General features: G+C 38.8%; 1 protein-coding gene across 14 annotated transcripts in view; it reads left to right on the forward strand.

Moving 5' to 3' along the window:
* Window positions 1-7,211: 7,211 nt before the first annotated feature.
* Window positions 7,212-27,392, forward strand: part of GPHN (gephyrin) — a 623,627-nt gene continuing 603,446 nt past the window's right edge. For 3 of the 14 annotated variants that reach the window (XM_060294926.2, XM_030855273.2, XM_060294928.1), the window contains exon 1: window positions 7,214-7,822. In XM_060294926.2, coding sequence (XP_060150909.1) covers window positions 7,759-7,822 — 64 coding nt within the window. In that variant the 5' untranslated portion in view covers window positions 7,214-7,758. Of the gene's footprint in view, window positions 7,823-27,392 lie in introns of all 14 variants that reach the window. The other 11 variants (XM_030855276.2, XM_030855275.2, XM_060294930.1 and 8 more) reach the window with 6 other exon arrangements.

Below are 27,392 nucleotides of genomic sequence, written 5' to 3' on the forward strand. Positions count from 1 at the left end.
GAAATATTATAGCCTTTTTTTCTACTGTCTTTAAGACTTCACATTGGATTCCGACTTTCACCTATATGGCAGTGCAAAGTTATCTGTTAGATTGGCTGGCTATGCCTGGGTGTCTGCATTTTGATAAGTCCAGAATATGGATCTCAGCTTTGTGGGTACAAATTTATTCGGTCAACTTACCCAGCAGATCAGAGACTCATTCAAGATACCCAAACTCCCAAGAGAATCACTGATAAATCCAATATTAGTTTAAATTACAGGGAGGGCTGTTCCTTCCAATATGGTTGGAATATGTCTATATTTAGGACACTCCCATCTCAGAATCAAATTATTAGCAAAACTGAATTAGTAATCAGAAAATATTTATGGCACTGAAACATTACAATTTTATTTATACTCAATATTCCAGTTATGTTTCTCTCAGAATAAAATCACTGATACACTTGACTGTACTTGGGAGATACTTTTCAATTTTAAATTCAACTGAGGAAAACTTTATCCCATCAGTAAAACATTTAATAACCATAATCTTGGGTAGCACTATTTTTGTGGCTTATCTCATTTATTTTACCTTGACATTCTAGCTATTCAAAGAATATTTGCTAACATTTCACCCCCAAAAGTTGCTGTTTTGCAATGACCACAAAGTGATTTGTAATGTTTGTCATACTTCTTTCCTAAATGAAATAAGGCCAACAACAACAGTCTGCTATTTTCATCTTTAATCTAGAATTGCAGTCATCAAAGGGGACAAGGGACAGTATGCAACATTTCGCCTTACTCTTTTAGATCCAGGCAGAAAAATCCAGCTTTAATATTGTTTATGTGAACTCTGGCCAGGTTAGCTGGTGTCTCCTTTTATAGGCAGAGGCTTCTGCAAGCTGTTACATGGCAAGGCAAATTTCTAACAGCCCCTCTGGTACCTTGGGAGTAGCCTGCACTGCTAGCAATTCAAAGTCCCTATTGCCTTATATGTTCTGTATTTAGTCATCAAATATTAGGAAATGGGAAGGAAACAAGGTTCTGTGTTGGAAAGGGATTCACGCTCTGCACCCAATCAATCCCACAGCAGGTGATACACAGATAAATATGAAATGTAATTATTACATGGTAAAATGAGATTTTTCAGCACAACTGAAAAATCCATCATCTCTGCTTCCTTCACCAATTCATTTATGCTTTTAACATTTCAAACTTCTACTGCAGTTTCATTTTAAGCTAAACTACTGTATAAACATTCCTATCGACGATACTTCCTCCAATTATTAGTCAACCTGGGAGAAAATGAGGTTATTTAGGTTAACAAAATAATTTTTTGTTGCTTTTATAGAGACAAAACTATTTTTCTAGGGTAGTTGGGCTTTGATTATATGGAAACCAATTAATAATAATAATTATTGATTTTTTTTAAAAAGCTCACTTAAACTTAATCCATGTCAGTGGTTAAGTTTTGGATTATTTTTTCTTTGCTTTATTAAAAATATTTATTTATTTATTTATTTGGTTGGTTGCACTGGGTCTTAGTTGCGGCAGGAGGGCTTCTTAGTTGTGGCTCACGGGTTCCTTAGCTGTGGCACGTGGGCTCCTTAGTTGTGGCATGTGAACTCTTAGTTGCGGCATGCATGTAGGAGCTAACTCCCAGACAAGGGATCGAAGCTGGCCCCCCTGCACTGGGAGCACGGAGTCTTAACCACTGTGCCACCAAGGAAGTCCCAGGGACTATTTTTTCTTTACTTGTGTATACTGTATCCTAAAAACTGAAGACCTTGTAAACAGAGCCCTTTTAAGAAATTAAATAGTTTCTGGACACTTAATGTTACTTTTCCATTTAACAAATCTCATTCTCCTTTCCCTTATCCAATAATTCCTTCCTCTTCTAGCAAATACTGTCCTCCTCCTCTTTCGTCTACACTTTCTTTGAATTAAGGAGGGAGAAAAACCAGTGCTTTCTTTAGAAACAAAACTTTTTTGTTTCTGGTTTCCTTCTTTTATCAGGTAAGCAGCCATATAAATAAGTGGTGACCTTGTACATTTGTAAATTGTCAGGACACACAGGGAAGAGCTTCTCTAGCTTCTGAATATTAACATAAAACAATGTGGGTCGTATCAAATGTATAAATTAAAGCCCTCAGAAAAGATTAAAATCTATAGTAATGGTAGAGAGAGATAGGAGATTTTGTGTGTGTGTCTGTGTGTGGGGGTGTTATGCATTTATTTTCCCAACTGTTATGCTACTTCAGATGCCTTAATGGAAGTATCCAGCTTTTCAACTTTTTATCACCAGAAACAATTTTAAGTCTCAGTTGACATTTCAGTTTAAACCCTTTCTGACTAACTACTAATCTATCAAGGCACTAGCCTTACATATGGTACCCAGATGCATCCTCCCTTGATCTTTGTCTATTTGGTAGGGGTTCATCTGATCCGGATCCTCTGGGTGAACACATGACTGAGGCCAACCAATTAGAAAATGCTATTGCCTTTGCCTTAGTGCTTTGGGATGGAGACATGACCTAAATTTGTGGTTTTCAAGATTTTGGTCTCAGGACACCTTTACACTCTTAAAAATTATTGAGGACTCCAAAGAGCTTTTGTTTAAGTAGGTTATACCTATTGGTATTTACTATATTAAAATTTTTAAAATATGAGAATATACAAACACACATTCCATTAGCTATCAGAGTGATGACATCACTACACATCACGTAGCCTCTGGAAAATTCTACTGTATCTAATGAGAAAATGAGAGGGAAAAGGCACAAAATGGCTTAGTATTACTATGAAAATACTTTTGACTTTGTAGACCCTCTGAAAAGATCTTGGAGTCTCCCGGTATCCCTAGATGGACTCGAAAACTACTCATCTAAATTATAGCTTACAGAAGCCAATACATGTCTGAACTTCCTAGCTGCGTGAGCCAATGAATTCTTTTAGGCTTAAACTAGCGTCAGTCACTTGCAACCAAAAACAGCCTCATTCATCTGGATTTCCAGTTGGGGACCTCAGAGGAAGAGAGTAAGTGTGAGGAAGAATACAAAAGACTGTGGCATAAAATTATTCAAGCAGCAATCTGGGCAGCAGAATATAATATCAAAAGCCCAAGGAAGGAAAAGTTCAATTAATTTTAATAAACATGGCAGACATCGGAAAACATTGTCCTAGTTGTTCCCAAATAAGTGTCATCAAACTCCATGAGAAATTGATGTGGCTCAGCTCCACTTTACTAAAAGATAACAAGGGTATCAGAACTAAAACCAAAATGTCAATTTCATTAGTAGGACTGACTAAATTTATCTTATTAGACTTTGGAAATTTCTAATTTTGAAAACTACTTCTGGGGGGAAAGCATGAGGCTATTTAGGTCAAAAATTTAAAATTTCCCCAGTATTCTCTATTCTATAGAGCTGTATTTTCTCTAAAAATGTGTCTAATTTCTAAATCTCAGCTTTTTATTTCTTTTGAAAAATTATTTATTTATTTTTGGCTGCATTGGGTCTTCGTTGCTGCGCACAGGCTTTCTCTAGTTACATTGAGCGGGGGCTGCTCTTTGTTGTGGTGTGCAGGCTTCTCGTTGCAGTGGCTTCTCTTGTTGTGGAGCATGGGCTCTAGGCCTGTGGGCTTCAGTAGTTATGGCTCGCAGGCTCTAGAGCGCAGGCTTAGTAGTCATGGCGCAGGGGCTTAGTTGCTCCGCGGCACGTGGGATCTTCCCAGACCAGGAATCGAACCAGTGTCCCCAGCATTGGCAGGTAGATTCTTAACCACTGCGCAACCAGGGAAGTCCCTAAATCTAGCTTTTAGAGAAACTTCTGAACATTCTTTTCTAATGGGCTGAGTTTGTAATTTATATGTTTACACAGTAATGTAATCTATTACCACCTGTACTGGGTTGAATAGTGTCCCCTCAAATTTCACATCCACATAGAACCTTGGAATTTGGAAATAGGGTCTTTGGAGATGTGATTAGTTAAGATGAGGTCATAGTGGATTAATATGGGCCCCAAATCCAATGACTGGTATCATTATAAGAAGGGCAAGTAAAAATACACACAGGGAAGAAGGCCATGTGAAGACAAAGGCAAAGACTGAGTGATGCAACTGTAAGTCAAGGAACACCAAGAATGGCAGGCAACCACTGGAAGCTAGAAAGAGGCAAGGGAAGAATTCTTCTCAAGAGACTTTAGAGTGAGCATGGCTTTGCTGACACATTGATTTTAGATTTCTGGCCTCCAGAACCATGAGAGAATAAATTTCTGTTGTTTTAAGTCACTGAGTTTGTTGTACTTAGTTATGGCAGCCCTAGGAACTAATACCTTGCCTGATTCAGTCAGTCAAAAGTTCATCTTAACTCTATCACCCTTCCTTTGGGGAAAATACTATGTTAAAATCAACCAGAGCTTCACCTTACATCCAGTTTTTAAAAAATTGTGCTAACTACACCAAACAAAATTTATCATTTTAATCATTTTAAAGTGTACAATTCAGTGGCATTAAGCATATTCAAAATGTTGCTTGCACCCATTTGTAATCCACTCAGTTGTGGCTATTAGCCAATCGGGAAAGAGGCAAGAGTAGAATAAGCCTTAGTGGAAGAATAATGCATTACCAAATTTGTTCTTGCTTACGTCTAGTGCTAATGAGGAGCGCCTAACCCCAGAAAAGCCAGTAAACTTTTGCCTTATTTATATTGAAAGTGTGATTAACCACAGGAAAACTAAAGTACTAGGAGGACTAAATGTAAATATACCAGTACCAGAAAAACTCAACTGTCCTTCATTCAGTAATTCACTTCTACTGATAAACTTTCATCTTTATAATGAAAGTCATTATGGCAGCCAAGTGTTTACCCATCTTTTGTGTTCTCAGTGTAAACTCACTTTTCATTATTAATATCTCAGGAATGGAGAGAATAAATCCCTGGGCACTTCTAATGCTTTATATACAAACTCTGAACTTTTCCACTTTCTCCCCCCCCATATATGTTCCTGAGACGTTTATCAATCTTTGGAAATGCTACTCTCTTCCTACTTTCCAGAAAGTTTTCTTTGTTGTAACACTTGATTCCCAGATGAATTCTGAAGAAATGTCACATGGTGACAGGAGTTAAAAAGCATGTGGATACTGCAATATTCATTCAATAACCAGCAGTAAAACAAAAAGTCCCACTAGACAGCAAGGTCACTAGGCTTTTCCTGTGTAAATTTTCTTAGAGCTTCCTAAATTCAGCTAAGATGAATATACTTGAGGAAAATTGTTGAAAGACAAGCATCTATTATAATTGTCCAGTTTAATTCTATTAACATTACTTCTTTTCAGCAATTTTAGCAGGTTTAACAAACTAACCTCCATATACTTTAAAAGGCTTAATTCATCTTCACCCTTCCCAATTAAAAATTTTTTTATAAATTTATTTATTTTTGGCTGCATTGGGTCTTCGTTGCTGCGCGCGGGCTTTCTCTAGTTGCGGTGAGTGGGGGCTACTCTTCGTTGCGGTGCGTGGGCTTCTCACTGCGGTGACTTCTCGTTGCGGAGCACAGGCTTCAGTAGTTGCAGCATGCGGGCTTCAATAGCTGTGGCTCGCGGGCTCTAGAGCACAGGCTCAGTAGTTGTGGCGCACGGCCTTAGTTGCTCTGCGGCATGTGGGATCTTACCGGACCTGGGCCCGAACCCGTGTCCCCTGAATTGGCAGGCAGATTCTTAACCACTGCGCCATCAGGGAAGTCCCGAATGAAAATTTTAATGAATTTCACCATTGCTGATTTTATAGATACAGAAAGTCCTTTGTTTTCTGTTATTTGTGAAACAAAAGTGCCAGTTTCTTCCCATGAATAATAACGGAATATTCTAAATTGAAAGGGTGCTTATCTACCAGCTTATATAAACGATAAAGAAAAAGACCCCAATTCATTTACGTTTACAGAACCTATAGTGGGCAGAATTAGAATTTCTCTCTCTGAAAATTCAAGACATTTAAAAATCATTTCAAATTTGGGGGCGCTAGAGGGAATAAAGATAGAAAGGCAATGTAACCAACCATTTTCGCATCTTTAGTTTGAAATAAAGAAAACATACTTTTACATATATATCTCTCATTTGAAACTAGTTAAGAACCCATTGGCTCCCAGGCTCTATGGTGATAGATTATTATAGGAGGTGGGTTCATGATCTGGCTTCAATTTTAAATCCACTGTCAAAAATACTAGCAATACACATACTCAAAAGAAATTTTACTAATTAACTTTCTCCCACCTCAATTCCACCCATCATCTCCTTTGTACCCCCATTATTTAAAATGAAATACATAACAATGTGAATCTTCAGTTAGAGAGTAAGTCCACGTTCTAGTTGGCACAATAAAACATAAACATCAAACTGAGATTTTAATTGTATACAAATGATTATACATTTTTTGACATTTTGCTTTTCATTTTTATGCTTCCCGGTTTTACCAAAGCTGAGAAAAAAAATACATATACATGTGTGTGTATATAATGTTTTTTATTCATTAGTTGAAAGGACTAGAAAGAAAGGAACTAAGAAACCCATGTGAAATAGCCACAGGTGATTCATATCACACTTTATGAAAGACACATGAAGGTAAGTGGCAACAAAAGCTATTTTCATGGTAACCTCATATCCCACAAATACTGAAATGAAAATTGCCACCACCGGGGTTCTATTACCAGGTTTGTGATTGTGGCTCCGGGGGGAGGTACATTCTCTAATCTCATTCTCTAAGATTGGTGCTTTTCACCTAAAAGCAGAGCCTTTAGCGAAGAAGCCTGATGCCACAAAACCATGCGACAGCGGGAGAAAGAGAAGCCAGCTATCTCTCCTCAAGATGCTCTGCCGCAGGCTCCTAAGCTTCGCTAGTGAGGATCCTCCTGAAGGTACAGACTTGGACCTTGGACTTGGGAAATCCTACGGTAGGGCGGCAAGCGGGAAGATAAGGCAGGATAGGATACCTCCTTCCTGCCAACCGCGGGCTGTCACAGCAGCTGCGGTTCTGCCACCCACGCAGCTTTCTAAGGCACCTCCAGGGTCCCTGGAGCCTTTCCTCTTCCCCTCGGGAGAGCTGTTTTGCCGCCCCAACAGCCGCCCGGAGTAGCTGACAAACGCCGGGCTCGGCAGGAGATTGCTTCTGTCTGGAGCTCGGCTGAGGCAGCCTTCACGTCTCGCGCGCACCCGCGTTCTCCCAACCAATCCCGCGCTACTCGCGCGCCCAGGAGCGTTCGCCGGTTCTGCTCGGGCTGCGCCGGCTCCTTCCCGCTCCCAGCACTCGGAACCGAGCTCTTACTCCTCCCCTCACTCGCCACGAGTTCCACGATTCGCGGTGTAGCTCCGCCCCTGTCCTCGAGTCCGCCCCCGCGACCTCCCGAGCTTGTGCTCTCCTTTCCCCTCAGTCTCCTGCCGTCCAGCGGCCCTGGGTCTCGCGCTCCGCAAAGCGACAGGAGTCTCTCTCGCCTCGTTCCTACGCCTCCGCGCGCTCTCCCTCAGCAGCCACCGCTTAACCCACCCGCAGCTCGCTGTCTCGGACCCGGACTCGGGGTCGCGCGCCCTGACTCCGCCTACTTCCCCCCTCGGACTCGCGCCCTCGGGGCCCGGCCTCTCACTCGCACAGGCCGCCGAGCGCTCGCCTCGCGCTTGCCTCGCGCTTCCTAGGCGCTCTCGCGCTTTCCGAGGCGAGCGCGCTCCCGGCCCGCGCGCTCCGGGCTCTGGCTTTTCCCGGCTCCCGTCAGTGCGGTGACTGCGCTGGGAAACATGGCGACCGAGGGAATGATCCTAACTAACCACGACCATCAAATCCGAGTCGGAGTCCTCACAGGTAACCGGGGGAGGAGGTCCAGGACCGCCGCGGCTGCTGTCCCCGGCTTGCCTCAGGCTTCTCGCCTGTGGTGACCCTTCTCTGTGGCCTCGGGAGGAGGGAAGGCTGAGGAAGGGAACTGGGGGGGGGGGGGGCGGACGTTTTACAACCGTTGAGAACTGCTGGAGGTTGGGGTGTTCTCGCGGGGTCCCCCGGGAGCTGGGGCCGACCCCGTGGGATGTCGGGTCCCACTGCCTTTGCAGCCGAAGTCCTGGGCCCCTGGGGACAGAGGGGCCGGTGCGGCGGCCGCTGCGGGGCTCCCTGCTGCCAGCGCAGGCGGCGGGATCCCGGCTCCGCAGGCTGGAGCACGCCGCTCTCGGCTGGCCCGCGCGCTTCCTCCGCTACTGCTGGTCTCAGAGAGGGGGGAATCCCATTTCCACCCCCTTCCTCCTCTCCCTTCCCCCCACCCGGGCGGCCCCGCTCTGCTCTAGGCGTGCTTTCGCGGGGCACCGGCCGGAGCCGACACGGATGTTCGTTAGGCGAAACTCTGCTCCGCCTCCAGCTGCCCCTCGCGAGCCGGGAATCCCCTCAGCCACTCACGGGACACCCCTCGTCTCCCCCGGGAGGTGGGGGATCGGCTTGCACCCGGACCTCGGAAAGTGTTTGCATTCCTCCTTCCCAAGCAAAGGGCCCTCTGCCCGCCTCTTCGTTTTCTTAGAGGGACAGACTGTTATCTGCGGCCAGGGATCCAGCCCTTTTTACTTGAGAGGGAAGGAGTCCCCCACTCGGGCTCCTCTGTTCCCCTCTCTTCGGGGACCACCCCCCGCCCGGATGGTCCCGAGGCTTCTGAGGAGCGCACTTTTCCCGGGTCGCGTTTCCCTCCCTCGCGGAAGCCGTGTGTGCTCTGCATGTCTGATTCCGTTGCGCTGTATTTGGGTAACATCCCTCAGTTCGGCGACAGGCAGTTGCTGCAGGGCATGACTTCCGAGATGAATAGCAAGCCGATTTGTAGGGGTTTCTGCTGTGGTTCTGTAGTTGGTAAGGTTTCTGTGTAATTGAGTGGCGAGGTGGGGGTTAAAGAACTATATTTGGAACCTTAGGGCTTAGTTCGGAGTGAAGGAAATCCAGGACTTGCTGATTTCGGAAAAAGAAGCGAGGTAGACGGGAATCCTGGTGTTCTCCTCCCACCTCCCGCCCCCACAACACACACACACACACACACACACACACACACACACTTTTAAATTTTTTTCCCTTGTCAAATTCTGACAGGTTGAGACGGTGCTCCAGAAGGAACTGAATTGAATGAGACTTGCTTTTATTATTAGGTAGAAAAAAATCTCTCTTGGTAAGATAAAAAATGCAAAGCTTAATTTGGCTGCTGAGTTTTATGAAAAAGATTTCCATGGTACCCCTTCCTGTCTTTTAAGTAGCTGGGTCGCCTTTCTCTGATATTGTTTCCAGATGTTAATGGTGATTTATTGAATTTTCCTAATTGAAAGCCCCTGCGATAGAGAAACTAGTCTAAACCAGTTGCAAGGAAGGGACCCTCCCCCGCCCCCCCATTACAAGATGCGCTGTTCTTTTCTTTTGGTGCTGAAGTTCTTGCCTTGTGTGAAGATTCAGTTGTAACTCAGAAATCTTGGAGTTGACATTGCTGATTTTCAAAGAATCTAATTGCGGGGTGTAAAAGTATATGCCCTATATCAACCCTCAACTTGCACTTTAAATTCTAGCTGTGCTTTGAAAATTATTAGAGTAGTGAGAATGAAGCTTAATAGAAACCAAAGTATGTCAACTGTCCATGGAAATGAAAGGTCATAGATGTTTTAAAGTTAAACCATAGAGATTAAAAAAATTTTTTTACTTAAGCTTTCTATAATAGTTTTATTTAGTGAATCATCCCACCTGGGTTAAGTGACATTGTAGATAGCTGTTGTACAGAATGCTTTGAAAGATGCAGCCCTTATCTGTGTCTCTGCAGTCCAATAGGGATGACATTGGTATGCAAACAACTAAAGAAACAGTGTATGTCATCACTGTGCTAAAATTGTCTAAATAAATTACTTGTGTGATTGAGAGCTAAATATAAAAGGTATTCCATACTCGGATTAGGAGCAAATGTGATTACCTGAAGGGATAATTTGGTACATTTAGCAGGGCTAAGAAGAAACTGACATTTTAAAGGGGAGTTGAAAGTCAGTGGCAACCTTATAAATGAATATGTTGCTGAGAGTGAGGCTCTTGCAGAAAAAAAAAATGTAATGCAAAGGCCCTGGAATGCCCAGGTAGGATAGGTAGGTGGCACGAGCAGAATGTCAATGAGAGAAGATAACTTTGGCAGTGGAATTAAAGACAATCTAGGGAAACTATCTCATGAGAATGAGGTACAGTAGTTTAGGGGGAGAAGTCTAGGGTCAGGAATAAGGATATAGGTGAAGGAATGAAAAGGAAGTTGCAACAGAGAAGTGGTAACAGAGGACAATAGAATTTGGTGATAAAATGGATATTTGAAGTCAGAAATAACTGAGAGGTTTCTACTTAAAGTTAGTGATATAAGTATTGTCTGCTATGATAGAGCCTGGAAATGTGGAGAAGAATCATAGGAAAGAGCACCAGTCCCCAGTCTGAATAGTGGATTTTACTACAAACAACTTAATATTTATGGTCTTAACATTCCATGTGATTTTGTACACACAAAGAAGACCTACAGAAATAAAGCCATGTTGCACAATTTTGTCTTGTAGAACTTTCAAGTACTGCAGTTGTACTATGTAAAATTATTCTTTACTGAACTTAAGTACTGTGATTTCATACTTAAGAAAATTGAATTTGAGGCCACACCTAAAACCTTGATTTTGTGAGTTATAATTTGTGGCTTTCTTAAAAGTGGAAGGCTTGTTTTATAAAATATCCTCTCAATGTTTCATAATAGTGATTTTAAGTATTTTATCTAAGTCTGTTTTACAGAGGTTTTAGAGGAAAACTTAGAGGTTTTAGAGGTTTTACATATTTTAGAGGAAATGCACACATTTTACAATATGTTAGTATTTTGGTAAATTGTGTTGTCATTTCTAAAATCTTTGATTTCTTTGTGACATCTTTGATTATGTCTTGAAAGATAGATTTTATACCACTTTGAAACTTTTCATCTTCTAGGTGTTTTTGTAATCTTTATCTCAGCTATGAATTTGGCAAATGTGGTACGCAGTCTATTGAAACCGTAAAAAATGAATTAACTGTTAGAATTTTGAAAGAATATGGTAGGAAAATATTTAGCAAAGGCATTTCTTTTTTGTATTACTATCTTGAATCATTCAGAACTTGGAAATCAGAGTATGATACTTAATGTAATATGGATATTTTAGTTATATTATCGTTTTGTTCAGGAAAATGGAAACATTTACATAGATTTTCATGGAAACGTTTTATGTTGAAGATTATCGTCCATCTCTAAAAACAATACCTTGGTTAGTAACTGTTTTATGTTGATTTGTTAGAAATGAAAGTTACATGGTCTTTAGTGATCTAAGCTCTAGGTTTTTTTTTTTTTTAAGAAGATGTTGAGGGGTAGGAGTTTATTAATTAATTTATTTACTTTTGCTGTGTTGCGTCTTCGTTTCTGTGCGAGGGCTTTCTCTAGTTGTGGCAAGTGGGGGCCACTCTTCATCGCGGTGCGCGGGCCTCTCACTATCGCGGCCTCTCTTGTTGCGGAGCACAGGCTCCAGACGAGCAGGCTCAGTAGTTGTGGCTCACGGGCCTAGTTGCTCCGCGGCATGTGGGATCCTCCCATACCAGGGCTCGAACCCGTGTTCCCTGCATTAGCAGGCAGATTCTCAACCACTGCGCCACCAGGGAAAGCCTTAAGCTCTAGTTTTTAATGCATCTGTATCTAATGTTCTTTACTTCTATTACTATTTTTTTTTTTTTTTTTGTGGTACGCGGGCTTCTCACTGTTGTGGCCTCTCCCGTTGCGGAGCACAGGCTCCGGACGTGCAGGCTCAGCGGCCATGGCTTATGGGCCCAGCCGCTCCGCGGCATGTGGGATCTTCCCGGACTGGAGCACGAACCCGTGTCCCCTGCATCGGCAGGCGGACTCTCAACCACTGCGCCACCAGGGAAGCCCTATTACTATTTTTAACAGACTAAAGACAATGTGATGAATAACATGAGGCAAATAAACAAATATCTGTTGCTTTGAAACTAGAAAGAAGATGTGGGGCAGATGTAGGAATTTTTATTATTTTTTTACAACTTCAGTAGTAATTATACTTAAAGTCTTAACAAGTACACAGCAGGCTCACTGTATCAAATGTGTCATTTTTCACCTGTTTTTGTCTATTTCTAAAGAAGCTGTTTATCAAGGGAGCACACTACTTCTACCACTATAAGTTCCATGGAAACATCAGGAAAATAATCAATACATATATGTTTGTGATACAGAGTGGGATAGATTATGTTTCGTTGGTTATTAAATATCATATTAGCTAACCACTGCTAATGTTTGGTATACCAAAGCACTTAGCTAAAGATGATAATCCATTACCTAAATATTCACTAACAGTGGCATGGATGAGAAAAAGATACAAATTTTTAGGAAAGGGCATTTTAAAATCATGTTTTTGCTCTAGTAATTTACATTTTATTGCACTAAATTGTAGATTTGTAATCAGGAAGAGTTATTAGACATATATAAAACTAGGTAATAAAGATTGGATAAAAGACTAATTGTAAACTAGAAAGCAAAAATATTAGTTACATGTAGGGAGTATTTCAGTCATTTATAAATAAAGCCATTCAAAATATTAAAAAAACAAGTTCTAAGCTAAGGAGGTAATAATCATTTGACTCTGGAATTGTTCAGTTGTTTATTTCATTCCTCATGCTTATCCTTGTGCATTATGTGTGTCAATATTATTTTCTGAAAAGCCCATTTATTGATAAAGATATATAGATATATCTTTTGAGAATAGATGTTGTCATTAAGTAAGGCAAATCACTATTGCAAACAAAACCTATATCCTGTGAAATGGAATTGTGTGTACTGGCAAACATACCAATATTGATCTATATGACTGTTATTAAAAAGAAGCCTATTTCTCAAACTAGGTCGTTCTTTCATGAATTTTTGGTTGGAAGCAGTGTATTAGTGATTAAAGTAAGAAATCATTACATTAACTTCTATTGAATACATTTAATACTATCACCACTGACCAAAGACTTTATAAACTAGTAGTATGTAAACATAGTTAAGAGTTTTAACTATATTCAAGGTACATATGACTGTTTGACTTTAAGGTATGTCGTGGAGAATCAGCAGTATGTTATTGGGGAGGAAATGATGAATGAATCTGTTTTTCTCTTACTGGTGAGAGATTCCTGGTTAAGATGAATAGGGTGCTTTTTTGATACAGTGAGTAAAATAGATAAAGTCTATACTTTGCACCTGTAAATAGGATTGAAGAACTAAGCATATTTGGAATGTGAGATGTTAAAAAAAAATCCTAAAAAAAAAATTAAACCACAAGGGGTTTCTTCCTTCACCTCTGGGCAGAGAAGATGAATACCAAGGAAGAAGAAAAGATTATTTAACCTGTTTAAAAGTAGTTGGATCTCTCAGTGCTTTGTGACCACCTGGAGGGGTGGGATAGGGAGGGTGGGAGGGAGATGCAAGAGGGAGGAGATATGGGGATATATGGATATGTATAGCTGATTCACTTTGTTATAAAGCAGAAACGTAACAAATGATTGTAAAGCAATTATACTCTAATAAAGATGTTAAAAATAAAAAGTAATTGGATCTGTATTTAATATGAATAACATGAAACCTTACTTAATTTTTGAGTGACCTCCCCGAAAAGCAGATGTCTAATGAGGTATTGTGATGTAGAAATTCCATCCAGGTTGTTTAGTGAGTTCATAAGTGAGTTTGTACTTAATTGATTTAAACTAAGTAAGTAGAACTTCTTGAATGTATTGTAATTAAAATAAACAACTCCAACAACTTTTACAATAGTTTTGCCAGTACGTATACATTTTGAAAGAATGGAATTAAATTTACTATGCTTTCGAAAATGTCCTGATTTGACAAATAAAGGAGCAGGTGGAAGGAACTTTACGCAATTTGTGCCCTGCTTCTCAAGTTGGGTTACATGACATTGTGTTTAAGGGATACTCTAAGGATTCTAAGCCTTAGAATCTAAGCTATGGGAACAAACATAATAATTCTTGAAGTATCAATTTTACTTAGAGTATATAATTTAAACCACTTTAATATTACAGTAAGCATGAGTAAATTAGGCATGAATATAGAATTGTAAAGGAGCTTTTAGACAAAATCAAACTTCAAAGAAATTTCAAGTGAACCCATTGTATAACTACAGACCTCATTGTTCTTCTGTTATTGGTACTTTGGTGAGAAAAAATTAAGGAGCACAGGGCCACAGAAAGAACTCTAGAAGACTCTATCTAATGCTAGTTTGGCCAGTAACGTCCTGTAACTTTGAGCAGTATTATTTAACTCTTTCTCTCAGCTTTTCTCACCACTAGCATGAAGGAGGCTCATATGGCAATATAGGTTTCTATCCTTTAGTATCTTGACCAGCCAGAAAGAGAAATATAGGATATCAGGCTTAGGTGTTTTTTTTTTTTTTTGGCTTTATAATGGGAATGATTATGGGGAGGGGTAGATTATACATTAAAAATGCAAGAGGAGGGCTTCTTTGGTGGCGCAGTGGTTGAGAGTCCGCCTGCCGATGCAGGGGACACGGGTTCGTGCCCCGGTCCGGGAAGATCCCACATGCTGCGGAGCGGCTGGGCCCGTGAGCCATGGCCGCTGAGCCTGCGCGTCCGGAGCCTATGCTCCGCAATGGGAGAGGCCACAACAGTGAGAGGCCCGCGAACCGCAAAAAAAAAAAGAGGATAAGAAATGGAAGAAAGGATGAAAAATTTCAGCGATTAGGTCCAGTCAGTATAAACCGAAGGGAAAATATTTAGATTTTTTTTTCATTTAGAAATTTTTGTGGTATTAATCACAAAATTAACAGTAGTTTCAGTTTTATACTTAATTTCAGACTCAGCTCACACTTCATTTCCACAACAAAATCTTTCCTGGGAATTATTCTCTACAATGATGTCTTTCTTTTCCTTTAGTGTTTATAAATGTTGCTACATCCTGTAATCATGTACATGTGGGAGACTGCAAGATGTAGTTTAAAGAAAAAAAAAAGACTTTGGAGTTAGACTTGTATTTCAGATCTCAGATCCTGATATGCCCTTTATTTTCGAAAGTCATTTAACCTCTATGAATTTCAATTTCCTTCTCCAAAATGAAGATGGCAAAGCTTACTTCACAGAGTTGTTAAGAACTGAGGGGACTTCCAGTGGTTAAGAATCCGCCTTCCAGTGCAGGGAACACAGGTTCGATCCCTGGTCGGGCAACTAAGATCCCACATGCCCTGCAGCTCTAGAGCCGGCACACCACAACTAGAGAGCCCACGCGCCGCAACTGAGACCTGACGCAGCCAAATAAATAAATATTAAAACAAAAAACAAACAAAAAAACCAACAACAACAAAAAAAACGGGACTTCCCTGGTGGTGCAGTGGTTAAGACTCTGTGCTCCCAACGCAGAGAGCCCAGGTTCGATCCCTGATAGGGAACTAGATCTCACATGCATGCCACAGCTAAAAGTTCGCATGCCACAACTAAGGAGCCCATGCGCCACAATTAAGGAGCTGGCGAGCTGCAACTGAGGAGCTGGCGAGCCGCAACTAAGGAGCCCACCTGCCACAACTAAGGAGCCCACCTGCTGCAACTAAGACCCGGTGCAACCAAATAAATAAATAAATTAAAAAAAATAACTGAAATAATGTATGTGAAAATGCCTACCATGTATGTCTAACTTGGATTATACAGTTGACTCTTGAACAGTGGGGTGGTGGGGGGAGTAGGGTTGCCAACCCCCTGTCCCCCACCCCCCACAGTCCAAAACCCGAGTTTAACTTTGTAATTGGTCCTCCATAGCTGTGATTCTCCCCTATCCAAGGTTCCTTATATGTTGATTCAACCAACCTTGGATTGTGTAGTACTATAGTACTTACTGAAAAAAATCCTGGGTGAAAGTGGACCCGTACAGTTCAAACTCCTCTGGTTCAAGGGTTAACTGTATACTCAATAATCTTCGTTTCCTCTTCATATGCTGTTTTGGCATATTTTGCTAATAGCTTCATATATAAGCATCTTCTTTAAAGTAGATAAAGTTCTTGAAACAGGTGTTCTTCACTTCTTCTGTGCCTTTCTGTCATAGTACCTATTAATGAAGTATTTGCATAGAAGATGTTTAAAAAAAATTGGATGGTGTGACATTTAGTAGTTTAGGAAGCAGCTACTGAGAAACATTTAGATAAACTAGAACTTCGCAATTATTACTAAAAAGACAGTTCAGGGTAGATGGAGTGGGGTTTAGTATTTTTCTGTATATTTATTACTGATAATAGGTTGATATCAATGATGTCTATTTGAGATATTTTATACTATCAAATTTAATATTTTATATATATTTTTTATATTTCCCTTATGTATTTCTTTATGTATTTTCTTATCTATTTTCTAATTAATTTGTATATGTATTCTTAGTTGATGGGCATAATTTGTATGAGGATTATTTTAGAGTAATTTTTAAACTGTCATCTTAAAAAATGAAAAATTGAAATTATAGGTAAACTATTCTGAAAATGCTGAAGGTTATTTTGAAGGTTAATTCTGAAGGTCAAAGTAGCATAAAATATGAGTCAAAAGTTCTACATCTTCTACTACTTTCAAGACACTTAACCACATTTTACCTCAGTTTCCTTAGCGTTGAATGGAGGAAATTATGCTTACCTTACATAGTTAATGTGAGGGAGAAAGGAAATAATGTTTTCAATAATCAACACCTACTGTGTGCCAGGCTCTGTGCTAAAGTGAGGGATACAATAGTGAATAAAACAGACACAGTCCTTATCCTCTTGGAGCTTGTATTTTAGCACTAACATGAACACACTGTTTAGTCAAGTTAGATGTTGACAAATCATGCTTCGTTTATGTTGCATTTCAAGGAATAAAGTGCTTCTATATTTTATTTTTGTTGTAGATAAGTATAAGCACCAAAACCGTTTTCACGTTAAGCCATTTTTGACACAGATTTTTAAACCATTACACATTTCCTGCTTTCTAAGATAGAAAATATTGAACATAATTTAATTATTTTATTCAGGTTTAAGTAATTATAGCTAACATCTGTCGAGTTTATATGTATACATACATATATATGGCATAAATATGTTCTATTTGTGCTTAGCACTTTGCCCATGTTATTTTATCCTTACAACCTTTATAAGGTAATATATTATTCCGTTTACACCGCCTGAGAAGTAGGTAGCTTGCTCAAGATTACACCAGTGGCTTCGCCAGAATTCGATCACAGGTCTGACTGCACTCTGAGCAATTACATTTCTATATTCTGTTCTGAATATCTTTTATTGTGGAGTGTGGTAGTATAGTTCTCTATAGTGTTTTCTTTTCAGTTGTGACTTTACACACTTGTTCCCTTCCCCGCTTCTAGTTTCTAATCTACTGGAGCTGCCTTTTTGTGGCAGTCAGTGGCAGACTACAGGCCATAACTGACCAGTACACATGTTCATTAGGCCCATACTGTGTCTTTACAAAAAAGTATGTTTCTAACATTAAAAAATGACATTTTATATTAACCCGTACTTTTAGCTTTTTAAGATTCAGCAACACTGCAACCTCTTTCCCACAGGACAGTAGTTGATTAGAGTGGTTTGAGATAGGGCATGTATTCTCCAGTTTGCCACGATTCCCACTTAACCTATTTGTTATCTGCCTCACCTCATAGGTATTTGAGTTTGTGATCTTTGCTCATACATATTCTTCTTTTAACATCATATCTTGGGCAACTTTTCATATTAGTGAAAATGATAATACAGAGTTTATCATGAGCTTACCAAGTGTGAAATAATTTTCTAGAGCCTGCCATAGAACCTATTAATTTATTTAATCCTCATAATAGTATCACCATTTTACATTTGAAGAAATTGTAGCAGAGAGAGATTAAGTAATTTGCTCAAATTACTGCAGTAAGAAGCCAAGCTGATAAAAGGCCAAACTGTAAGTTGAACCCATGTAGTCTGTTACTAGAGTGTAAGCTCTTAACTACTACATTATACTCCTTGGCATTTAATAATTAATTCATATAGATACATATCTTTCTTTGTAATGGCTCTATTGTATTGCATCATAAGTTATGCTATATTTAGTCCGTCCTCAATTGATGTCCATAGCGGTTTCTTATTTTTCATGTGACAAATGTTGCAGATAATAACATTGTACATTTATTATTGCATATTTGTGAGTTTTTAAAAAAATATAAGTTAAATTACTATAAGTAGAATTTTGGGGTCAACAGTATCTGCGTTTAAAATTTTTGATAGAAATTACACCCTTTTTGGAAGACAAGTTTGTACTAATTGTAATTAGTATTCTCACTTTCATTTGGTATTATCTTTTTAATCTTTACGAGTTCTTTTGAGATACAACTGTTTCTTGAGTTATATACGTGGATTAGATTGCAGACGACAGATACCCAGCTCACAATTACCTTAAGTGAAAAGGGGAATTTATTAATTTACATAGAGTATAGAGGAGGAACTGACTTTAGATACTCAAGCAGTGTGTCCAGGGGATTACTGTAATGATGGACACTTATTCTCCGTTTTAGTGCTTTGATTTTTCAGTTTGTTGCATGCTGACTTCCTTCATGTAGCCAGAATTGGGGCAGGGAGAGTGCAGGTTAGGAGATTATAGTAATAGGCAGTCAGGTTTTCCGTACCCAACTAGTGAATCCAGAGGAGAGATTTTCTTTTTCATGGCATTTGTATATAAAATTCCAGGTTGCTTCTTCACCTGGCTTGGCTCACAGGTCCATCTTTGGGCCAATCATTGTGACTAGGAAAGTGAGGACTATGATTGGCCAGGTCTGTATTTCATGTCTGTTTTGGGATTGGGACACTAAATAGGCAGCGTCACCAGAATCACACGCAGAAGGGGATAGGGAAGCCTTCAAAAGAAGAGGGGTTTCTGCCACTAGAAGGGCAGAATTTAGAGGTTTTCTTAAGTCTTTATTATGCCTTTTTTGCTTTCTTAATTTCCCCCCTAAGAGTATAGTTTATGTGTCCTATTTCCTTTCTCCTGCTTCTTCCATGAAAGTGGTCCTCTGGCGGATAGTTCTAATTGGAACTGGAACAAGTTAATGTGTGAGAACTAGTGGGTTAAACTCAGGGCCCCCTAATATCAACAGTGGTTAGTTTATCAGGAGCACTCACAATGACTGACTTCCACTTTTTCATATACTGCATAAGTGTGGTTATTTAAGGACATTTTAGAACAGTAGTATGCATGTAATAGAGTAAGATTTTACTAGTTTTTACAGTAGTTCTTTTATGTTGCTTTATTTAAATTTTTGATCAGCTATGAGTCTTTTTTTAATAAGTTAATTAATTAATTTTTATTTTTGGCTGCCCTGTGTCCTCGTTGCTGTGCGCGGGTCCTTTCTAGTTGCGGCGAGTGGGGGCCGCTCTTTGCTTTGGTGGGCAGGCTTCTCATTGCAGTGGCCTCTCTTGCTGCAGAGCACAGGCTCTAGGCGTGCGGGCTTTAATAGTCCTAGTGCAGGGGCCCAGTAGCTGTGGCTCATGGGCTCTAGAGCTCAGGGTCAGTAGTTGTGGTGCACGGGCTTAGTTGCTCCACGGGACGTGGGATCCTCCCAGACCAGGACTCGAACCTGTGTCTCCCGCATTGGCAGGCAGATTCCTAACCACTGCGCCACCAGGGAAGTCCCTAGCTATGAGTCTTTAGTCTTTTTTTTCCTACAAACGATCGCTCCCAGTATTTCCTAAGTTTTGTTCCTAAGTTTAGCACTTCTCAGGGAAATGTTATAATAGGTATGATGTTAAGAGATGAAGAGCGGCGGGGGCCGCTCTTCATCGCGGTGTGTGGGCCTCTCACTATCGCAGCCTCTCTTGTTGCAGAGCACAAGCTCCAGACGCGCAGGCTCAGTAGTTGTGGCTCACGGGCCTAGTTGCTCCGCGGCATGTGGGATCTTCTCAGACCAGGGCTCGAACCCGTATCCCCTGCATTGGCAGGCAGATTCTCAACCACTACGCCACCAGGGAAGCCTCTTTTAGCTTTTTGCTGTAGAAATAGTGGTTTCCTACAGTAATCTCTACTATGAAAATTAATTCTTTTTTTCTGGATTTGCCTTTAAAGTATATATATGTATATATACTTTAAAATGTAAATATATTTTTTTGTTTTGTTTTCCCAGTTATCACCTCTGACCTTTTTTTCTTTTTCTTTCCACATTAAAAGATTGGCTGACTATATTATCTTATTCAGAAAATCTATGATAGCGAAGACCAGTCTTGATTCTGTTACTACTATATGGGGAAAGAACCCTGGAATAAGTTCTATTTTGGATTTTTCCAGTGAGCATTTGGTATCGTTATTTGTAAAATGTAAAGATGAAGAGATGCTTTCTAAAATCTCCTTCAGCTCTAAAAACTTAATAATCCCAGTCTCAGAAACATACATACCTCATGTTTACCATTCTCTCATTGCTTGTATTCACGTTCTACAACCTGTTACTGACAGCAAAATTATTGATTTGAAATGTCTTCCTTGCTTCAAACAGGAAAAACTGCTAGAAAACACTGACATTCATACCAAGTGTAAATGGAAATAATGTCTGTAACTTCCATTGCAAAATTTGTGCAGTTTTATTTCATTCACTATCACATGCTGCAGAGTTCAAATTGCAAAATGTTTAAGATTTAGAATAAGAATTACACACATGTAAGTGTAATAACTGATTCACACAATCAAGCTTAGAAGAATAATAGAGATTTAGAGGTTTCAAGGTATTACCTTTTTCTTTTTAAATTTAAATTGTAGTGATATACCAGAGACCTGGAAAGCAAAAATTAGTATTCTCCCCAAATACTATGATTGTTTTGCTATTAAATATTTAAAATGAAGCTATTGTAAAAATAAGACATATACCTTCATGAACAATATTATGTTTTAGGTTCACACAGATATTCAGAATAGTAGGTAGGCTGTGGATTAGACCACCTGGGTTTATACCTGAGTTAAGTGTAGGTTTTAGAGTTACTTAACTTCTCCAAGCTTCAATTTTCTCATCCACGAAATGGGGAAAAATCCATTGCCTGCCTTAGAGGGTTGTTTTGATAAGTGAAATAATAAATGTAAATGTTGAGTGAATGTGCCCACATAATAAATATTCATTAAGTGTTTGTTATATATTGTAATAATTTGAATCTAATTACCTTTACAAAGATGATAACAGAAAGCAACCAATATAACTTTTAGATATCTGACCCAATCATGGTTTATTTCCATGCTGTTTTTCTCTTTTATTGTATCTTATTTTAGGAGCATCATTAAGGAACAATACTGTACTGGGGTTTTGCTTGATCTAAATTCTTATTTTCTAGCTTAGTTCTGGTGTTGTTAGAGTCAGAAGATGCTGTTTGTAGTGTAGTAACTAAGGACAAGAATTTGAGATTTTTGAGGCGTAGGTTTAAAGTAAAGTATATATGGGAAACTGCTTCTGATATTCTCTAGGGCTTGTTAAGATCTGTGGAGAAAACTGCCTCTACATACAGATATGTAGGTATTATAGTTATGGAATACTTTACTATAGTTAAGAAAGTGGAAAAGTTTTAAGTGTTATACAAATGGTGCAGTAATACAGGGTGGTAAAGTGATAGCAAAATGAAACTATTTACATCGATAATTGTTGATTTGTAGAAAAGAGAGTTTTAATTGACATATGAGGAAAATAGTAAATCCCAGGGACAGTGAGCCAAGGCTTAGACCTTGTGTTTGGGTTGACTTGGGGCATAAGACAAATGAATATTATATATAAAAGGAGAGAGATACTTTATAAAATCAGGTACCAAAAGAAAATCTATAGAATTTAAAGCATTGCCAAAGATGATTTTGGGCAGGAAGGTTTGAGAATAATTGACTTAGGTCAGTATTGGACTTGGAATTTTCCGGTTTTCTTCTGCAGATGGGTCTATGAAGCATTATTAATTTAAAAAAATTGTCACTTATGCATCATAATGAAACATTCATTACTTTCTGATTCTTAATGCAATTCAGAAGTGGGTCATATCTAATAACATGAGAAACTTGAAATAGAGACCCCCCCCAACCCCATAAGTAGGAACTTTTAAACAGCTAAATAGGTATGGATCTGATTTTATTACTATTGTTTTCCTGGCCTGTCATTTCCTGTTGATTAATCTGTTAGTCTGACTATAGCCTGACTTGTTAACAGACAATGCAACACAATTCAGTAACTGTCTCAGTCTACTTGGGTTGCTGTGACAAAGTACCATAGACTAGGTGGCTTATAAACAACGGAAATTCACTTCTTACAGTTTTGGAGTCTGGGAAGTTCAAGATCAAGTTACCAACAAATTCAGTGTCCAGTGAGGGCCTACTTCCTGGTTCATAGACAGCCATTTTTCTCTCTGTCTCCTCACATGGAAGAAAATGGGAGGGAACTCTCTGGGTCTCTTTTATAAGGGTACTGACCCCATTCATTAGGGCTTTGTCCTCATGACCTAATCACCTCCCAAAGGCCCCACATACTAGGGGAATAAGTTTCAGCATGCGAATTTGGTGGTGCCTGACACAAATATTCAGCCTTTGGCAGGTATGTGCCATGTGATATGCTTTGTGTTTTGTTAAGCTAATACTACTGAATGTTTATAGTGTCATCCTTTAGGTACGAGGAGTTGGTTGTAAAGTAGGTTTACAGGTTTAGTTATTTATATATTAAAGCACTTGCCAAGTCCTGCATGACAGGGTTTACTAAACTTTTTATGTAAAGGGCCAGATAGTAAATATTTTAGGCTTTATATTTAGCCACTCAGCTCTGCCCTTATAGCATAAAAGCAGCCATAGACAATATGTAAATAAATGAGCATGACTGTGTTCCAACAAAACTTTATTTACAAAAACAGATGGTTGGCCAGAGTTGACCCAAGGGCCATAGTTTCTCAATCCATGCTCAGAGACATAGTCTGTGTTAGGAAAGTATAATTTTAAGTTACCTACATGTGAATTAAACTTTTATATTAAAATTTGCATTGTAAACCACCACAAAACTTAGTGGCTTAAAACTACAATTTAATGTTTCTCACATTTCTATGAATTAACTCAGTCATTCTCCTTTATGTGGCATTGGTTGGGGTTCTGGTATAGCTGCAGACATCTGGAGGCTTGATTGGACAACAGGGCCTTGGTTCTCCTGCATGTGGGTTTCTCCACATGGCTGATTCATTAGCCTCATGGTGTGATGGCCGGGTTCCAAGAAGTATTCCAAGAGCAAGCATTGTGACAGGGAGGAAACAGATCTGCCAGGATGATTAAGGGGTAGGCCTGAAACTGGCATAGCCTCACTTCTGACATTATTCTATTGGTCAAAATGCTCAGAGGCTTAGCCCAGAGTCATCGTGGGAAGAGACTAGGAATACTAGGGAGCATGATTAATTTGGGATCATCAAAGTGTCAGTCTATCACAGGATTGTTTTGGTTGCAAGTGACCATTCAAATTGGGCTAGCCTTAGTAAAGGGGACATTTATTGTAAGAATAATGGGGTGTCTATCTCATAGAACCTAAATATGGGATGAGGCCCTAGGAATATTGGACCCAAGGTTTGAAGGTCCTAAGGACTGTTTCTCATCTTGCTTCACTCTGTAAAGTAAGCTCTATTTTCTCTTACCACAGATCTGCCTTTTTCGCAGTGTGAAAAACATTACCATTGACTGCTCCTGTATTGTTTAGATCTTCCCATTTCAGCCATTCAGAAAAGGACTGACTTTATTTTCGCAGTTTTGTTTCTAAAATACTTGAGGAAGAACTTTGTCCTGGACCAGTCATTTGTGATACGAGGATAGAGGTTATGTTGTACCATTGAGACAGGAGCAGGAGCAGTTAACAGAAAAGGGATGCTGAATATTTAACTCCCAAGTAGTTCGCTTGCTTTCTCCGTAACCACCTATTTCCTGACATAAACTAATTTGGTAATTATTTTAATAAATAATTTGTTTCCCCATTTCAGGCCTAGTTTACTTTTTTTCTTCAGCTGTCTGCCTTTGGCTGTTTCATTGTTCTGCTGGAGAGTAGGCTAAAGTAAGGACTGGAATTAGTTCAGTATTTGAATATTCATTGTAATTTCTTCTTGATTTGAGTAGGGTATAGCAGCATTTAGTATCTGTTATTTCACTTTGCCACCATTAACATAGACTCAGATATGAAGGTGATCCTACCATGCTGTTATTCATTGATTCCTAAGGTTGATTTGGGTGATCTGGTTGGCTTGAGTGAGTATATCCTTTCTCTGGAAAGGGTCCACTTGCATACAAGAATGCAGGAACTATAATACAGAATGAAATAAGAGCTGTAATAGATACAAGCAACATACTGCGGGTGCACAGAGGAAGGAACAATTAATTTTGACTGAGTGGCTGTAGGAGGGATGGTATTTTAAAGGAGATGGTTTGAGCGGGCGTGGAAGAATGAATAACCCATCCTTAGAAAAACAAGGAAAGGTAATCTGGCTGACAGGTTTCTTTCGCTGTTGAAGGGGTGGCACCAGAATGTCTTGGCTAAAGTAGATGAGCTTAAATATAGGTATAGAGGATTCAGGATAAACAGCAGCATGTACTTCTTTTAACCGTTTTCGGTTAAAATTACAAGAGCTAATTTGGTTTTGCTACATTCAGGCCTTAGGTGACTATGTGGTAGTTTGAAATTTGATTTTGTAAATAAAAGAGTATATCTCAAAGACTCAGATTTTGGATATAGAAAGAACTTTAAGTATTATCTGTACTAACCCACTCTAGTACATAAAGAAACTAAGACCGAGTTAAATGACTTATTTAAGTTTACACATCTAAATGATAGAGTTGGAGCTAAATCCAGGCTACCTTACTTCTAGTCTTGGGTATTAAAAAAATTATATGGTGTATCCTTTGTAGTAAGAGTTGTCCCGAATATCCCATTCAAATTATCTACTGTAGGAGTTTTAAAATTTAAGATATAACATGTATGCAGTAAAACACACAAACGTTAATTATACAGTATGGTGAATTTTTCATATGTATAGATCCTTGTAAATACCACCCATGAACATTTCCAGCACTCCAGAATTTTCCTTCATGCCTTTTACTCGTCAATATCTAATTCCCCTGCCACCTCCAAGTAATCACTATTCTGATTTTTATCATAAAGGATTAACTTTGCCTGTTCTTGAATTTTATATAAATTAATGACTTCTGTCACTCATTATTATGTTTGTGATATTATCCACATTGTTGTGTGTAGCAGTTATTCGTTCTTTTTATTAATATGTGGTATTCCACAGAACAAATTTATTATTTTTCTGTTGGTGGACATTTGACTTGTTTCTAGTTTTTGACTATTTTTAATAAAGCTGTCATGGATATTCTCATATGGGTCTTTTGATAAATATATTGTCTCCATTCTAGGTGTAGAGTTTCTGAGTTATTGTTTCCCCAAAAGGTTGTACTATTTTCTGTCCCCACCAACAATGGAGGCAAGTTTCAGTTGCTCTACATTCTTGTCAAAATTTGCTATTGTCAGTCTTTTTAATTTTGACCATTCTGGTGAGCGTGTAGTGGCTTCTAATTTATATTTCCCAGATAAGTAATGATGTTGAACACCTTTTAATATATTAATTTAAAAAATATATATTTTTAATAGGACTGTCTTTGTCTTATGGATTTGTGGGAATTCTTTATAATTCTGAATATGGGAACTCTGTGTATATGTATGGCAAATACCTTCTCCCAGTCTGTGGCTAGGCTTTTCACTCTCTTAATAGTGTCTTTTAATAAATAAAAATTCTTAACAGTAATGAAGTTCAATTTATTAAATTTTCTTTTTATGATTAGTGGATTTCTTGTGTCTTGTTTAAACAGTCTTTGCCTGTTACAGGATCATTAAAATATTATCCAAAATTTTCTTGAAGCTTTATTGCTTTTTCCCTTTTACTTAAGGTTCTGTGATACATTTCAAATTAATTTGTATGCACGACGAAGTAGAGATCAAGAATTTCTTTTGAACATATGGGTAGCCAGTTGATCTGGCATCATTTTTTGAATGAACTGTCCTTTTCCCACTGGATTGTAGGGTACCTTTGATATAAATCAGGCAGATTTGTTTCTACAGTATTTCTGTTCCACTGGTCTGTTTGTCTATCTTTGCACCAACATTACCTTGTCTTAATTACTATAGCTTTATACTAAGTCTAGGTATCTGGTAGTATAAGTTCTCCAAAGTTTTTCTTCTTCAGCTCTTTTTTTGTTTTTTTTTGGGGGGAGGGCTGTACTCCATCATTTGTATTGTCATATGCATTTAGAATCAGATTACAGTTTAAAAAATCTGTTGGTATTATGACTGGGATTGCATCCAAGCTGTAGATCAGTTTGGAGAGAATTGGCATGTTACAATATAGAGTCTTCCATTCTATGACTATGGATTATCTGTCTATTTCCTTGGGTCTTTAAGTTCTCTTAGCAGTATTTTATGGTGTTCAATCTAGATGTCTTACATAACTTTTGTTAAGTTTATGGCTAGGCATGTAATGTTTTAAAAATGTTGTTGTAAATGGTATTGTTTATTTAAATTTCATTTTCCAGTTTCATATTAATTCATAGAAATACCATTGATTTTTGTATTTTGGTCTAATGAACAGCAACCTTGCTAAATTAGCTTTTTTTATTGCTTTCTATTTTATTTATTTGAAAAATTGTTTTAATTTTTTAAATTGAATTAAAGATTCTTTAAATTCTATAGTGCTTTACAGTTTTCAGAAGTTTTACAAACATGATTTCATATAATCCCATAATAAACCCCTTTTCCCCCTACTCCTTTATTGCCCTTCCCCCCTTCTCTCCCCTCTGGTAACCACTAGTTTGTTCTCTATATCTGTGAGTCTGCTTCTTTTTTGTTTTATTCACTAGTTTGTTGTATTTTTTTTTTTAAATTAGTTTTTATTGGAGTATGGTTGCTTTACACCGTTGTGTTAGTTTCTGCTGGACAGCAAAGTGAATCAGCTATATATATACATATATCTCCTCTTTTTTGGATTCCTTCCTGTCTAGGTCACCACAGAGCACTGAGTAGAGTTGCCTGTGCTATACAGTAGGTTCTCATTAGTTATCTGTTTACTACATAGTAGTGTATACATGTCAATCCCAATCTCCCAGTTCATCCCCCCCCCCACCTTCACCCCTTGGTATCCATATGTTTGTTCTCTACTTTTCTGTGTCTTTGTCTCTATTTCTGCTTTGCAAATAAGTTCATCTGTATCATTTTTCTAGATTCCACATATAAGTGATATTATATGATATTTATTTTTCTCTTTCTCACTTACTTCACTTTGTATGACAGTCTGTAGGTCCACCACATCTC

The sequence above is a fragment of the Globicephala melas genome, chromosome 2 (assembly GCF_963455315.2).
Source record: "Globicephala melas chromosome 2, mGloMel1.2, whole genome shotgun sequence".
Classification (NCBI taxonomy): Eukaryota; Metazoa; Chordata; class Mammalia; order Artiodactyla; family Delphinidae; genus Globicephala; species Globicephala melas.